The sequence below is a fragment of the Akebia trifoliata genome, chromosome 8 (assembly GCF_017979445.1).
Source record: "Akebia trifoliata isolate Shusen 1 chromosome 8, ASM1797944v1, whole genome shotgun sequence".
NCBI classification, from domain to species: Eukaryota; Viridiplantae; Streptophyta; class Magnoliopsida; order Ranunculales; family Lardizabalaceae; genus Akebia; species Akebia trifoliata.
The window spans coordinates 39,355,786-39,371,448 of record NC_141382.1 but is presented as its reverse complement, the minus strand read 5'-3'; the positions used below and the strand labels follow the sequence as shown (position 1 = coordinate 39,371,448).

The window sequence follows — 15,663 nt, the reverse complement described above, 5'->3', positions numbered from 1 at the left end:
TGACTAGAATTCTTTCCAAATCTGGTCTCGTCTTTTCAATTTTGTTACAATTTTTTTTTTTTGACAAAAATGTTAGTTCTTAAATGATACGATCACCTCTCATTTACAAGGATAGACTATAAATTATAAAGAATATGAGATGATTATGAGAAATGGTTGGTACCTTTACATTTTGCCCTATCCATTTTGTCTTACTAGGGTTATTCATTTTGGAATGGGCTGGATTTTTTTTGAGAATGAGATCTCATTTTATGGGGATAGAAATTTCAGAGTGCGACTGATTTTTGGTGAGGATGATCTCCTCATCCTGAAGACAAAAAAAATAGGGTGCTGAACATTTTCCTGATAATTGATTATAATATCCCATGCACAAAAATAGGTCCATCACCATGAAGAGTGTGTCTTATCAATTATTATTTAGATTCTTCTTAAGTGACACAAATGAAAATGTAAAGTACATCACAAAAAGAGATTTTCTATTTTTAAGTATTATATTCACGAAAAAAATCTAATTTTATTTTAGTTAAAAAATAGTGAAGTTAGACTGCATCTTTTTCTGGGAAAAAGATCTATTGTTCTATGCAATTGCAACGTTGACTGAGTGAAAATTTTCAGTCCGAATATTGCGATTCAAATAATATTTCCATTTGTAGTCTGCACGTAAAGGACTCAAACTGTAGCACCATCAGACACGGAATAATGGCCCTTTTGGAAACCCAAATCTGTAAACCAATTCCTTCATCTCAAAACTCCTAAAACTACAAAACCTACAACCCTTCTGATTGACCAAAATGATTAAGTGCATTTTCTTCCCCCTCTATCCTCCAATAATTTAAATTTTAATTGAAAAATTGGTAGTAAATGATTAAAGGCAGGCTCCTCATGGGGATCATCCTTGCAATATAAAACTTTCTAAGCTATCTCTCCATAATATTGGGCTGCAATCTGACTAATCTTAGCTACTCCAGAAAGATTTTCTTCAACTTTCCCGCATAGATTCTGGATGAGAGAATTTACATGCATCCTTCCATCTGGTTGACTCCACAGAGATCGAAGGATTTCGACTGGGATCACAGTTGCAGGTTGAGCTATCCACTGGTGTTCATTTACAACCTTACCATTTAAACTGTTGTGCATAGAAATGATTAGTAGAAAATCAAAGAAAAAATGACACAAAAATATTTTGGTTTTCTTGAGGTGGTGAAATTACATTTGGATTACACGACACACCCCTTGACTTTGGTCTTCCATGAAAGACTAAGAAAATCATCGAAATACCCCTCTTCTTCTAAATCTTGCCAAAACCATTGATTTTTTTTCCCCTAAAATCTCATTGTGTTTCTAACACTGGTTGATTCCCGTTCAACTGTAATGATACAACCCAAAAATCTTATCATGTATCTATGGTTTTGAACATAGATAGTTTCTTTCCTTGATGGATCTTATCAACTCCACAAGTATGATATAGTGGGTCTTCTAGGTGTCTCTAGATGCAGTTCCTTTTGATCTGCAAGGGATTCTACACCTAAGTTGTCTCTTATTTTTCCTCAAATGTCACCAACTCAAGGGAATCAAGTGGTGGATATACAGGAGTTAGAGAGGCCCCCCAATCTTTAGATACATCATGAGATTTTTGGGTGTAGGTAAAGGGATTCTTTGCAAGAGGTTGAAGATGAGGATATTCCAGTCATTTTGTAATACTTTACTTAGGGTCTGTTTGATTGCATGGAAATTAATTTTCCATGGAGTATGAAATCCATGGGAAAATGGATAGGGTGGAAAAACCAAATTCCATTGTTTGATTGTATCTGAAAAATATAAGGGCAAAAAACAGAGGAGAGAGAGAGAGAAGGGGGGGAAGGTGACAGGCTATGGCGGCGATGACAGGGATAGTGGCTGTCGAAGGTGGTGGTGGGGAAGAAGAAGAGGTTAGGATTTTGATTTGATGGGTGAATTTCATTTTCACATGGGAGTAAGTGGATGATGAAATCCAGCCTTTGTTGGAACTTTGGATGAGGGTGGAAATCCATTTTCCATAAACACATGGAAAAATAGATTTTCCATTGACAATGGATTTCCCACCCATTTTCCAAGGAAAATACACATACCCATAATCTCTCATGGAAAACTGAATTCAAGGGGCGTATGTCAAAAAGTTCAAAACACGGGAGTATCTCTAAATTTCACCAAAAGCTGGAGGGGTACCTAAAAAAACACTAATATTTCAATGAGACCTCTTACCTATTGAGAATGTTCACCATGTTCGGCCATTCAGAGACATTGAAATGCACGTCGAAGATGTCAGCTCCTCTAGAGACTACTCTCTTGACCTTTCCATGCAAACTGCAAATGGTTCGAATGTATGTTATTCCTCCACTCTCTGAGAAAACATTTGAAATCCTCACGATTGTTGTTCTTGGTGCATCAATTCGGAGAATTGACAGCAGCTTCCCTGAAATGGACACAGAAGATTCTGCAATTGCCTTTTCTTTGGCATCCTCCGTCTGTTACAATGTTCAAATCAGTTCATTAAATGGAATCCTGAAGGATGTTTTATGAATAGTGACAAACAAAAAGTAATTGTAAAAGCGTAAAACATCACCTCAAACTCAATATAAGCAACCGAACTTGAAGAACCCATGCAGAAGCCAGAGATGCTTGCCCCACATGAGAGTGCTTCTCTAAGATGATGCAAGGTTAGATCAGGAGGCAACCCCTTGACCATAACCGAACGGGTAGGATTCTCTAGCAGACCAGTAGGAACATCAGGATCCCCAATCAGGTTAGGTGCAAAGATTCTATTAGACATGTTGTTTGCCGAGGGACGAGTTGCCTCGATGACAACATCTTTACCACGTATGACCACATCGGTTTTAGCTAGAGCTCTTTGCAGCCCTTCCTTCGTCTGCATAAAAATAAAAAATAAAAAAGAAGAAAAAAGACAAAATTGAGCAACAACACAACTACTATAAATAGAAATGTGTCATCCCAACAAGTGCAAACCTTGAAACTGACGTAAGCATCTCTGAACATGCTCTCCTTAGTTGAGGAGATCAAACTGATTTCATCAATGGGCCCAAAATCCCCAAAAACGGCCTTAATGTCAGTTACAGTTACTAGTTTCCGCAAGAACCTTACCAAGACGGTAGTTTGATCTCTACCCTTTACTGTAAAGAGGAATGGGTTTGGATCTTTCTTTGGTGTCACTTTCTTATATGGAACTGGAATCTGCAATATTGGTTCGGTCTTTGTGTAATTAGAAGCCGCATCATTGTTGGAACTGGATGCACTCTCATCATCACTCAGGAACTGAGAATCGAACATCTTGAATGGTACCTTCTTTGTGGGTTCTGCTTCATTATCATTTGGTAGATTATTTCCATTACAGGTTACAGAGTCATCAGACTTGGTCGGTGTGCGTTTGTCCATGTTTTGCAATATTGAAGTAAATAGATTTGTTTCATTCGGTACCTCATTTTGTTCTTTCTGCAAGACAGGTTTCTCGAGCTTGTCACCTGTAAAGAGTTCATGGAGCGACTTATGTTGTTCACGTTGATTAGACAACTTCAAGGCTCCGAGTGTATCCACCACTTGGCTTCTATGTGTTGGCCAATTGATCTTAGAAGAGAGAATGGGATCATTAGACTTGGTCTGTGAAGTTCTATTAGGGAGATCCTTAATTCGGTCAATCAAACTCATTATATCTTGTCTTTTCATCGAAGAATCTCCGGAAGTTGCCTTAGCTATATCGGATGATGTCTCATGGGTCAAGGTATCATCCTCGGCTTCGGTGGCATCCATTTTTCTTCTCATATGCAAATCAGCCAAACCCAAAATGTTTTTGACACTACCTGTTAATGAGGACTTGTCCTTTGCTTTAAAGCTATCGTTTAGTGTCAGAAAAGTCGGGGCCTTGTGTGGTGGATGCTTTTCGTTTTCAACTGAAGTCACTTCATCTGAACTACTAGCTTTGTCTTTGCTAACTAATCTGCCTTGCAAGCATGATAAAAGCTCAGATATTGCCTCTGGGTCTGTGCCAGGTGTGACAACCGTGCTTGAATTGGCCTCGGATTGTTGACAATCATCTGTATGTTCATTTATTTTTGCACTTTGTGAAGAATCTTCTGATCTGGTTAAAACCCCAGACGATTTCTCGTGATTGTGAGAATCTGTCACACCTTCTGCCGGCTGAACTCTACTATTCGGCTCTTCAAGTTCAGTAGTATCCAATCTTTGTCCTGCCTTAATAGCCTCAGAATCTGTTGTATCTACCGTAGCATCTAATGATTTACATGTGATTAGAGTTTGAATATGAGGATTGTTCGACATACTTTCCCTAAGTTCTGTAAGGATGCCTTTCAAAAGTTTCCATGACCCCCCCACTTCTTTTTGGACTTGTGATGCCTTCGGAAAGACCCCCGGATGCATTTGCATATAACTATTTATGCAAGGACATGAAAGAATATGCTTCAGAAACGAGTAATTAATCATAAATCTGCTTATGATTCATGAACACAAAATGTAAAACATGTGTTGGAACTCAGTTAAGTTTGAGTTGAACAGCTTACAGAAACAAGGAGATTACATTGAATCAATCAAGTTGAACTAGTGAAACAGAATACTGGCTTCTATATATAGTCCAATTTGAATGTTTTACTTCTGTTATTTCACTCAAGTGGCTTTGACCACATAACTTATATGCTGTAGCTGCCTTGTGCAAACAACTAATATCAAAACAATTTTCTCATGCGATGTCCAAAAGTATCTATAAATATTATTAAACTTATGGATGTATTATAATTTCAAGCTTGCTTTTAGACAAACTATACGTATTATTAAACAGTCCTAATGCAATGCCAGATATCAATTCAAAACCAATTTCTCCATGTGATACTCGTACAAATAACTATTTATGTCCAAAAGTATCTATAAATATTATTAGACAAACTTATGGATTCGTTATAAGTTCAAGTTTGCTTTTAGATAAACCATAAATACTATTAGAAAAACGTAGGGATGGACTTTATTTTGCTTTAGTATAGAGTATTAATGTAGTGCTAGATATCAAAACCAGGGGTGAAGCCAAGGGGGAGCTACTGCCCCCCTCCCAACCTTTTTTTAGCTTATTTTTTTCATCCCTACACTTTGGCAAATATAAGAGATAACTGTGTTTTCAAATAATGCCCCCCTCTCACGTTTTGGTTGATGCTAGAGATGCACTGTGTTCCATCCCATATTTTTATAAATATTAGACACACCCAGGTTTTCAAACTGATGACATGCACCCCTAGACCTGGGTCTTCTTCTCTAAGATTGGACAATTTAAATGCCCTTGTTGTCATATTCTCCCAAAACCAGTTACCTACAACCTATTTTTTACCTCATTTTCAATCTCATAATTACATCTTCTTCAACCTTCATACTTCAAGAACAAGATAAAACTTTTGGTTAAGTATAAAAGGATGTATTTTGATATGAAACATTAACGGTTTCAACATTGACATTGTTGATAAAGGGTTGAAGAAGATATTAAAAATGTTAAAAATAGTTTATCCTAAAAATTTCACAGGTTGAAAATGATGGATTTTTAGGTTGAACTTCTCTTCAATCCTAACTTTCTATCTCCTTCAACCTTGAAATCTCAAGAAAACGATAGGGTTGGTAGAAGGATGGAGTTTTTGGGTAGAAAATCAAGGATTTTTTTCAACATATTGAATATGATGGGTAAAATTGAATAGGTTAAAAATAATTATCCCTAGAAGGTATAATAGCTTGAAGATGACTGGTTTTGGGCAACAAAGGGATTTTGGTTAGAGGATGCAGAAGAGGGAATTTAAGTCATTTACTTTAATCTCATAACAGAAGACTTGGGTCAAGGGGCCATGTCATCAGTTCAAAAACACATGCGTATCTAATTGTCGATCAAAACATGGAGGATGTATGTAAATCCCCCCACGAGGCGTTTATGCAACGCTTGCATAATATGAAAATCTATCGATGGCAATTCTTTGGTGGAAGTAATTAAGTGAGAAATGATTTATTTTGTTAAAGTCATTTATTAGGTCTTCAATAGCCTTCTCGATAGTAACTTACTCACCCAAAGAAAATAGTTAATATATTTTCTCTTATTTTTGTTGTTCTTACTGAAAAAAGTGTCGTATAGTAATTTAATATCGGTTGACTATAGTTTCCCCCCTAAAAGAAAATCCTGGCTCTACCCCTGATCAAAACAATTTTCTCCATGAGATGCTTGTACAAACAACTATTTACGTCCAAAAGTATCGATAAATATTATTAGACAAACTTATGGATGTGTTATATTTTTCAAGTTTTCCCCCTATACCTGTGTTTGACCACTTATGTCCATAAATGAATCTGAACTTTATCTGCATCAAATTAGATGTTTCTATCCATACAAGTATTTCCATTATAATGGTCTAAAATGAAATAATGAAAAACCTGCCTCAAGATTAGTGCGCTAGATGTGATAAAGCTTGACACCGAAGGAGTGGAGTCTGAGTCTCATTTGTGGTCTTAAGAGTTGTTGGGTTACATGAGCTCTAGGAGCAAAGAGAATGACCTTAGAGTGAAACTACGAGAAATGTCATAACTTTGAGTCCATAGGTTCAACTCTGGCTTACCCCCATCCCCCCCCCCCCCCCCCCCCGGCACTAAATATATATATAGGGTTAGGATCCCTTGACTCCTAAGAATGGCTCATGAAAATAACACATGATCCCAACCCTTTAAGCGCAAAATCCAATGGTTGAGATTTATCCTTGGGATAAGTATCTCCGAGATTTGAGTTATCAAGATACTCATAAAATCTCAACCATTGGATTGTGAGTTTAAAGGGATAGGATCATGTCAACGGATCCCAATCCATATATATATATATATATATATATATAAGAAAACTCTAATTGTTTTTTTCTCACACAAAATTTGGTCTCAATTTTTTTCTCTTTTATATGTCTAGTTGTTTTCGTGGATTCCTCATTACATTGTTTTCTCCTTGGAAGACCAATGCTTTGAGCTCCATAATGGGGATTCTTTGGTTCTTGGTTTTTGATCCTTTTTGCGGTTAGTTGTGCCATATGGAAGAAGAGGAAAGGAACAATGGACTCGTTGAAGGGAAAGAATGATCCATTCAAGAAGTAATTATGTTGGATATTGTTTTTTGTTTTTGGTGGTGTAAGTAGTATGACAATTTCAAAGGCATCTTTTTTTAACAATCTTCTCTTTAGGTGGGGGTTAGTTTGTATTGGGAGTAGTTAGTTTGTGGTGGAATCCATTGACGTTGGACCAAAACTAAGACATAATGAGCTTATGCGATGGTAAGTGGCATTGTTTCTTTTTTCTAAGTTTCACGACACGAAAACTCTTTGGGTCTTCAAGTAGCGAATAGTCTAATACTCAACACATGGTTTCCATTCTTCATCATCCTTTCACACTTATTGTCATTTTTTTGTGTGGAAAATCAGGAATAATTTGGTTCATTTTGTCTCATCAAGTGTAGTTTCCCTCTTATGTCCATCGATGAATCTGAACTTTATCTGAATCTAATTAGATGTTTCTATCCATACAAGTATTTCCATTATAATGGTCTAAAATGAAATAATGAAAAACCTGCCTCAAGATTAATGCGCTAGATGCGACAAAGCTTGACACCAAAGGAGTGGAATCTAAGTCTCATTTGTGGCTCTTAGGAGTTGTTGGGTTACATGAGCTCTAGGAGCAAAGAGAGTATTGTGAGAGAGACCTGAAACTACAAGAAATGTCTTAACTTTGAGTCCATAGGTTCAACTCTGGCTTACCCACCATCTGTTGAGTTTAGTCCCACATTGGACACAAATTGCCTTGTCTCTCTCCTTATAAGTTCCTGGGTCCCTCCACTCATTGCCAATTGGTTTTGAGTTGGATCCCCAAGTTTATCATGGTATTAAAGCATGCCTTTCTCTCCTCCATGTCCCAATTCATATCTCCACGTGCTTTGGCCTAGTCCAGCCCACACATGCGGGGGCGTGTTGAGTTTAACATCGGACACAAATTGCCTTGTCTCTCTCCTTATAAGCCCCTAGGCCTTTCCACTCATTGCCAATTGGTTTTGAGTTGGACCTCCAAATTTATCACCATCCCCACCCCCCAACCCCAAGTATATCTAGGAAATGTCATGATCTTCTGGTTTTCTTTTAAGAAAACTCTAATTGTTTTTTCTTGCACAAAATTTGGTCCTAATTTTTCTCTCTCTTATATGTCCAAGTGTTTTCATGGATTCCTGATTACATTGTTTTCTCCTTGGAAGACCAATGTTTTGAGCTCCATAATGGAGATTCTTTGGTTCTTGATTCTTGATTTTTGATCCTTTTTGCGGTTAGTAGGGTCATATGGAGGAAGAGGAACAATGGACTCTTTGATGGGAAAGACCGATCCATTCAAGAAGTAATTATGTCGGTCATCATTTTATGTTTTTGGTGGTGTAAGTAGTATGAAAATTTCAAAGGCATTGTTTTTGACAATCTTCTCTTTAGGTGGGAGTCAATTTGTATACGGAGTGTTAGTTTTGTGTTTTGTGTGTTTTTCTTCTCTTACATCGTTTTATTTTTTTCCTTGCTTTTCTTTTTCTTTTTGGTTTGATGGTGCCTTTTTCGTAGAGGGCCCTCAACCTCCTTCCCTTTTGATGTATAAAATCTTCTTTATCTATATATAAAAAAAAAGAGCTTGTTTTTAGCCATATGACTATTTTGAATTAGTTCGTGGTGGAATCCATTGAGCAACATAAGAACGTTGGACCAAAACTAAGATATAATGAGCCTATTATGTATAACTAGTTGCAAGGCTAAGTGGCACTGTTTCTTTTCTTCTAAGCTTCACGACACGACAACTCCTTGGGTCATCAAATAGCTAATAGTCTAATACTCAACACATGGTTTCCACTCTTCCTTCATCATCTTTTCACACTTATTGCCATTTTTTTGTGGAAAATAAGGATCAATTTGGTTCATTTTGTCCCATTGAGTGTAGTTTCCCTCTTACAATACATCACAAAATCAATGTTGGAACAAAAAACATAACAACTAGTAATATTTTCATTTCTTCTGAACCCTTTTTCTCTCTATAATACCCCGAAAAACCCCATTATAGAATAATTCTTAGGTAACTAAAGAATAATTAACTAAAAAAATTATTTATTAGCATATTAAAATTTTAGAACACACAAATGGATTTTAGAGATATGGGCATTTAAAGCTGAAAAAGAAACAAAAAAAAAATTGGAAAAATTTCAACAGTGGATTGATTCACACGTTGAGATATCCATTAATGATTTATTCAAGTTCATTAAGAAGGTATCTTGTTTAAGCTAATAAAAAATTAATTAAAAAATGAAAATAAAATAAAAAAAAGTTGGTGATATTGAGAGAGAATGGGTCTCTGAAAGAGCTCACTTCTTCACAAAAGTTTCAACGGCTACCACTCTCTGCTCCTTCGCTGCTTCCGCTTTCTTCGACTGAGGTAACTTCGCACTGCTCTTAGAAGACAAAGAAGAAGAAGAAGAAGAAGAAAAAATTCTTCTGGTTTGTCTCGTAAATTCTGTTACAAATTTTACAAACCCAGTAAGAAAAAATAGTAAAAAAAAAACAAACAAAACAAAAGTTTCATGGATTAATGGAGATTTTTCTAAAATGGATTTTACCTTTTCTATGAAAATGAATCCTTTCTCCTGCGAGAAAGATACGAGAGAGCACCATTTGCGTTTACTCGTCTCTTGCTCTCTGTGTGTTTGAAAAAGAGACTCAGAGATTCTGTGTTTGAGAGAGAGAGAGAGAGAGAGAGAGGTGGGTTTTAGAGAGGGTTTGAGAGTTGAGACGGGGATTGTAAGTGAAGTTGTAAGAAAACACCTGTCCGATTCATGGTTTTAAAACTCGACCGATCCCGATCTAACTCGGCCGACAGAGAAGTGAGTGATACATGGTTGTGCGGCAGTTAATAACATGGTTTCAAATATGGTCCGAGACTTTGTATCTTTATAGAACTAGATGAATGATCGGTATCAATCATCTCCCACGTTGTCTTGTTTGACAATTGAGATGATTCAAACCTATGTTACCTAATTCTTAGGTTTACTCAGTTTGAATTTGAATTCGTGGTTTCCCAATCAAGAATGAACCAGGTGTTGGATTATTGTGGGATTTATCTTAATGTTTGAATAGAAGTGGAAGGCAAAGTGAAGTAAAAAAACAAAAGTAAGAGTTAAGTAGTTTATTTTCAAAATTGTGGTATAAATTTTTAGTCCCACATCGGATGCCACAAAAAATTTGACAGTGTAATGATAAATAATAAGTTTAGAATCAATGAGTATGACAAATGTGTCTATTTTAAAAATATTGATGATATGCTTATTGTGGGGAATAATAAGGATATCATTAGATCCACTAAAAGAATGTTGACTAGTAATTTTGATATGAAGGATTTTAGTGTTGCTGATGTTATTCTTTGAATTAAAATTATAAGAATTTTAGATGGGCTAATTTTGTCTCAATCACATTATATTAAGAATATGTTGATGAAATTCAATAAGTTTGATATTAGTGTTGTTAAAACACATTTTGATCCTATTAATAATTTAAAGAAAAAAACTTGTCCTAGCAAATTCCAACTAAAATATTATCAGATAATAAGTAGTCTAATGTATATCATAAACTGCACATGACCAAATATTGTTTACTCAGTTAGAAAATTGAGTAGATGTACAAGTAACCTTAGAGTTACTCATTAGGAAGTATTAGTCAGAATATTGAAATATTTGAGGTACACTTTAGACTATGGATTGCATTATACTAGACATCTAACTGTACTTCAGGGATACAGTGATGCCAATTGGATATCAGACTCTAAAGAGCCAAAATCTACCAATGGTTATGTATTTACATTTAGTGGTGCATCTGTTTCATGGAAATCTTTGAAACAAACGTGTATAGCACGCTCCATAATGGAATTTGAATTTATTACTTTAGATAAATTAAGCGAAGAAGCATAATGATTTCGTCATTTTTTAGAAGATATTCCATTATGAGAAAAACTTATGCCTACAATTTGTGTACATTGTGATAATCAAACAGTTATCGCTTGGACATAAAATTTTATTTATAACGAGAAGTCACAACATATACGTCATAGACACAACACCGTTAGACAATTGGTCTAAGATGAAATTATTTCTATTGATTTTATAAAGTCTAAAGAAAACCTTGCGGATCTGCTTACTAAAAGTTTGTTTAGAGAGCATATATATATATATATATATATATATATATATATATGGGTCCCGTTCAATGGCCAACAGTTTGGCAAACATTTTGGCAAACACTTTTTCAAAACATGGGTTAGAGGTCTTGGAATGGGCTGATTTTTGGTGAGGATGATCTCTACGGTGAGGAGATCATCCTCACGAAAAATCAGCTCATTCCAAAACTTCTAGCCCCAGTTTACAAGTTGAAAAATCGTGAACTGTCCATTGTTTGTAAACCATTTTTGATGGGGTTAGAAGTTTTGGAATGGGCTGATTTTTGGTGATGATGATCTCCTCACCGTAGAGATCATCCTCACCAAAAATCAGCCCTTTCCAAGACCTCTAACCCATGTTTTGAAAAATGTGTTTGCCAAAATGTTTGCCAAACTGTTGGCCATTGAACGCTACCCTATATATATATATATCATACATCAAGGGAAATTGGATTAAAGCCTATATCTATGAATCACCTCAATAGAAACCTAACCTAGTGATTAGAGATCCCATGGACTAGGTTCAATGGGAAAATTGGTCGTGAATAACTCAACAGATAGCACTTAGAAGATTTTTCTTCTACCCATTTTTATGATGCATTAAGTGTTACTTACAGTAAATGTTTAGGATAAATTAAGCTTTGAATGATGCATATATCTTGTATTTACAAGTGGAGTATAATAGGGTATTTTTAATATGATATCACTTATGTGAGTGTAGAACTTTGTTGGTTCTATAAGAATCTTAAAAGGTTGGATTCTCTAGAGCACTTATGAATTTGGAATTGTTCAAGACTAAAATAAACACAACCATAAGAACTTACTATAATTAACAAGGAAATGTATGAAGTCTATTGTCTTGATTTGCACGAAAGACTGAATAGTTCAAAACTTATGTTCACTACTTAATTTAGTAAATCTGATAGACTTTCACTAAAGAAAGTTCAAAGTCACAAGCTACTTTTCTCAATGCAGTACATTTTCTATTGTATTTTCTGTGATTTTTAAAATATTTTATCGTATTCCTGATACAATTTCGACTTTCTCCATTCATGTAGGAGATTGTTGGATTAATATGAGATTTATCCTAATGTTTGAATAGAAGAGGAAGTCTAAGTAAAATAGTAGAAGCAAAAGTAAAAAAGTGAAAGTAAGAGTTAAGTAGTTCGTTTTTCAAAATTGTGTAAATTTTTTAGTCCCACATCGAGTAGGAACAACTAAAGAATGTAACTCTTATATGAAAACTTTCACATAGTGTAGTAAGTGTGAGAAATATATGAATAAAATATGAGGGCCCATGGATTCTAAAAGGGATTTGGACCCATTAATCCAAAAAATCTTAGTGCATGTGTGCTCATACGATGTGCGTACAAGGGGGTGCAAATATTTAGATTTAAACCACACGTAAAATGTTCACTTTTGCTAAAATTTTGTTGGACCGAGTTGAACTCAATGAGTTACAACTCACGACTGTTCTAAGAGACTCAAGTAGAGTCAACTCATGATTGTTCTAAGAGACACAATCACAACCCAAACTTTACAGACAAGTGTGTCTATTTAAACAGCCACAACCACAACCCAAGCTCACTTGTTAATAATTTTGGTGACTGTATAGAGAGGTACTTTTACTTCTATATATTCCCATTACTTTTTTCATTTGAATTCATTCAATTTTTGAGTTTTTTATTTGCATAGTAACATTTTATTTTAAGAGATTTCTTTGTGTCTCCTTGAGAGTACAAATCACAGTACAAGTTCAATTGTACGTGTATATTAAGAGTGTTGCCTTGTACACGTGTGAATCGTTGTATCCAAAAAGAAAGACGTCCAAAGACTGTTAGCACATCACATGGGCGAAATCTGCCTTAAGGCTATTGTGTCCAATACAAGCCTCGCTCATTTCAATATTAAAATAATTATTTACAGTAGTTCAAATTTATTTTGTTATTTTATTTAACAATTTTTTTTGTTTATTGTCTGTAATCTAACATCACAAATGTTAACACCCGGTTCGTAAGGGTAGACAGAGATGAGGTTATGGCTTGAAGAAGCGAGCTAGCTAGCTAGCCTTTTTCCGCAGGCTGCTCTGCTAGTTGTAGCTAGCTAGCGCGCGGAGACTCTATCATGATCTTACGAATCTACAACTCTCTTTACTGAGCGAGACTCTATCCAGATCTAAATAATCCGACAAAGAGCCTCCTTCTAACTAGGAGAGTGAGCAAGCTACCGGAAGCGAAGCTCAATTACATTGACCCTCCTTTTCGTTCTACTTAGGTGGAGCAATCCGAACTTTGAAGGTTGAAGTGGTAAGTACGGTAAAAATGAAAGAGTCGTGATAAATTGACTCAAAAAATATACTTGAAATTCACTCAACTGCGGCATGTGCATGGAGTCAACAAAAAAAAAAAAAAAAACAGAAAAATTGCCTTAGGATACATGAGAAAATATCTATGATTTTGTGAATTTCGAGTAAGATTATCAAGATTCAAAAAGATATTGAAGATGTTATATTTTGGGAAATTTAGTTTTTAATTTGAAAATTAAGGGAGACATAAAATATTCAAATCCACTCAATAGATGTGTATAGTGTATAGGGCCATAGTTCTTTTTTCCTTGAGCATCATGAAGAAAAAATCTGATTATGCACATGTCAATTGAGTTTTTTTTTTTTTTTTTGTCATTTTAGCACGGTTCTAACATAAAATAACTTAAATAAGCAATTTGTTTGGTTTGTTGTATACACGAACCAAGAGTGAACTGTACCACAAATTGGTTCAAGTCGAATTGGTTTGCGGTTTGACACCTTAGTAGCGAATTAGGTAACCCTGATTCAAACAATAATTTGAAATCTCGATTGAGTCAGTATTAGTCAATTGAGATCTTGTTTTTTTTTTTCAATTAAAATAAATAAATTTTTGGTACTTTAAATATTTAGTATATAAATAAAAGTATAATCTTGAAAATAATAATAATTTTTTTTAAATCTCCATGATTAAGATAGTGTTAGAGCATAATATGCATTGTGTTAAGGTGAGATACATATTATCATTGCCAATGTATTTCATTACAAATGAAAGATTGTAACGAAAGATGATATATTTAGAATATATCAATTAGGATATTCTAAAATATTATTTTAGGCTAGTGCTATCATCGAACCTAATTTTTTTTCCTTTTACTATTGTTTTAGTTTCTTCAATAAAAATCATACCTCCTTCCATATCTCTACAAATCTCCCAACTTTACATATTCATGTCTCACGATCTCCTTTTTTTCTTATCTTAAATCTTGAGAGTTATTTCATTTAAATCGCAATATCCTATTTTGTATGCTCTTGGGAGAAATCATGACAAACCTGGTCTCATAAGACCATCAACTCCAACATACTAAAAAAAACGAACGAGATGCGAGAATGATGGATTTCATAGACAGACAGTGACTACTTGAAAACACAAATAGATTTTAGGTGACGAAATAACATATCACTTAAAGAGATTAAGAGCAATTATTCAAAGAAACCAATTATATATTTCTTTTTTAAAGGATCATGCAATTGCGAGAGGGTGTTAGAGCATAAAATGTATCGTATTTGTAGACACCCCAATTTGTACGAACCCCTTTAGAAAAATCTAAATTTCCTCGACATGACTCTAATTTAGAACTTAAGCCTCTCAACGGGTCCGCATTGCCACTTGGCATCGTCTTCATGCATACATGTATCATGTCATGCTCAACATTGTCCCTAATCCACCATAATTTCCTACCCACTCTTATGAACCAACCCGAGTTTATTACCCATTAACCGATCCATCACCCATACCATAACCAAAGTCTACTTCCTAATCCAACCTAAACCCAAGCCAAAGTCCATATTTAAACCTAAAATCAAATCCATCATCTAAAGTCCAGAACCAAGTCCATTATCAAATTTTAAAATCCATAACCCCAGTCCATTCTAAGTCTAGCACCAAGTCCACTCCCTCACATCCCCTCAAAAGGTGACACATGTTGATTTTCCATAAGCCCTCAATACCCAATGTATTATCTAATTGGAGAATCAACTCCCCCTCGTAAAAATCCAAAAATGTCATTTTCAAAAAAGATGGTCAAACAAAAAGGTTATTTGGCCTTTGGTAATAATCTACAAAGTTGAGAAAACTTCTAATCATACCCTTAAAAAGTGAAAATCTTCAAGTACAACATGGAGCTCTCTCATTAGTTCATTTCAAAAATATACATCCACCCTTGCTTTATAAGTTATTTACAAATAAACCAAGGTTTACTTTTCACATACCACTTTACCTTTATATATGTCACTCTCCTACTCATCTTTTCAAAAGTATATTTTGTTCTTTCACTTATATTTATCAGAAAATCAAG

The 15,663-nt window shown here is 35.0% G+C and overlaps 1 protein-coding gene across 1 annotated transcript; it reads right to left on the bottom strand.

The window, feature by feature from the left end:
- Positions 1 to 623: 623 nt before the first annotated feature.
- On the bottom strand, positions 624 to 10,352 carry LOC147396776 (RNA-binding (RRM/RBD/RNP motifs) family protein). The gene is made up of 6 exons (XM_086451934.1): positions 9,695 to 10,352; positions 9,447 to 9,591; positions 3,004 to 4,438; positions 2,603 to 2,905; positions 2,242 to 2,504; positions 624 to 1,126 (listed from the first exon to the last, which is right to left on the bottom strand). The coding sequence occupies exons 1-6, from the start codon at positions 9,747 to 9,749 to the stop codon at positions 913 to 915; spliced, it is 2,415 nt and encodes an 804-aa protein (XP_086308060.1). The 5' UTR covers positions 9,750 to 10,352; the 3' UTR covers positions 624 to 912.
- Between the last annotated feature and the right edge of the window lie 5,311 nt (positions 10,353 to 15,663).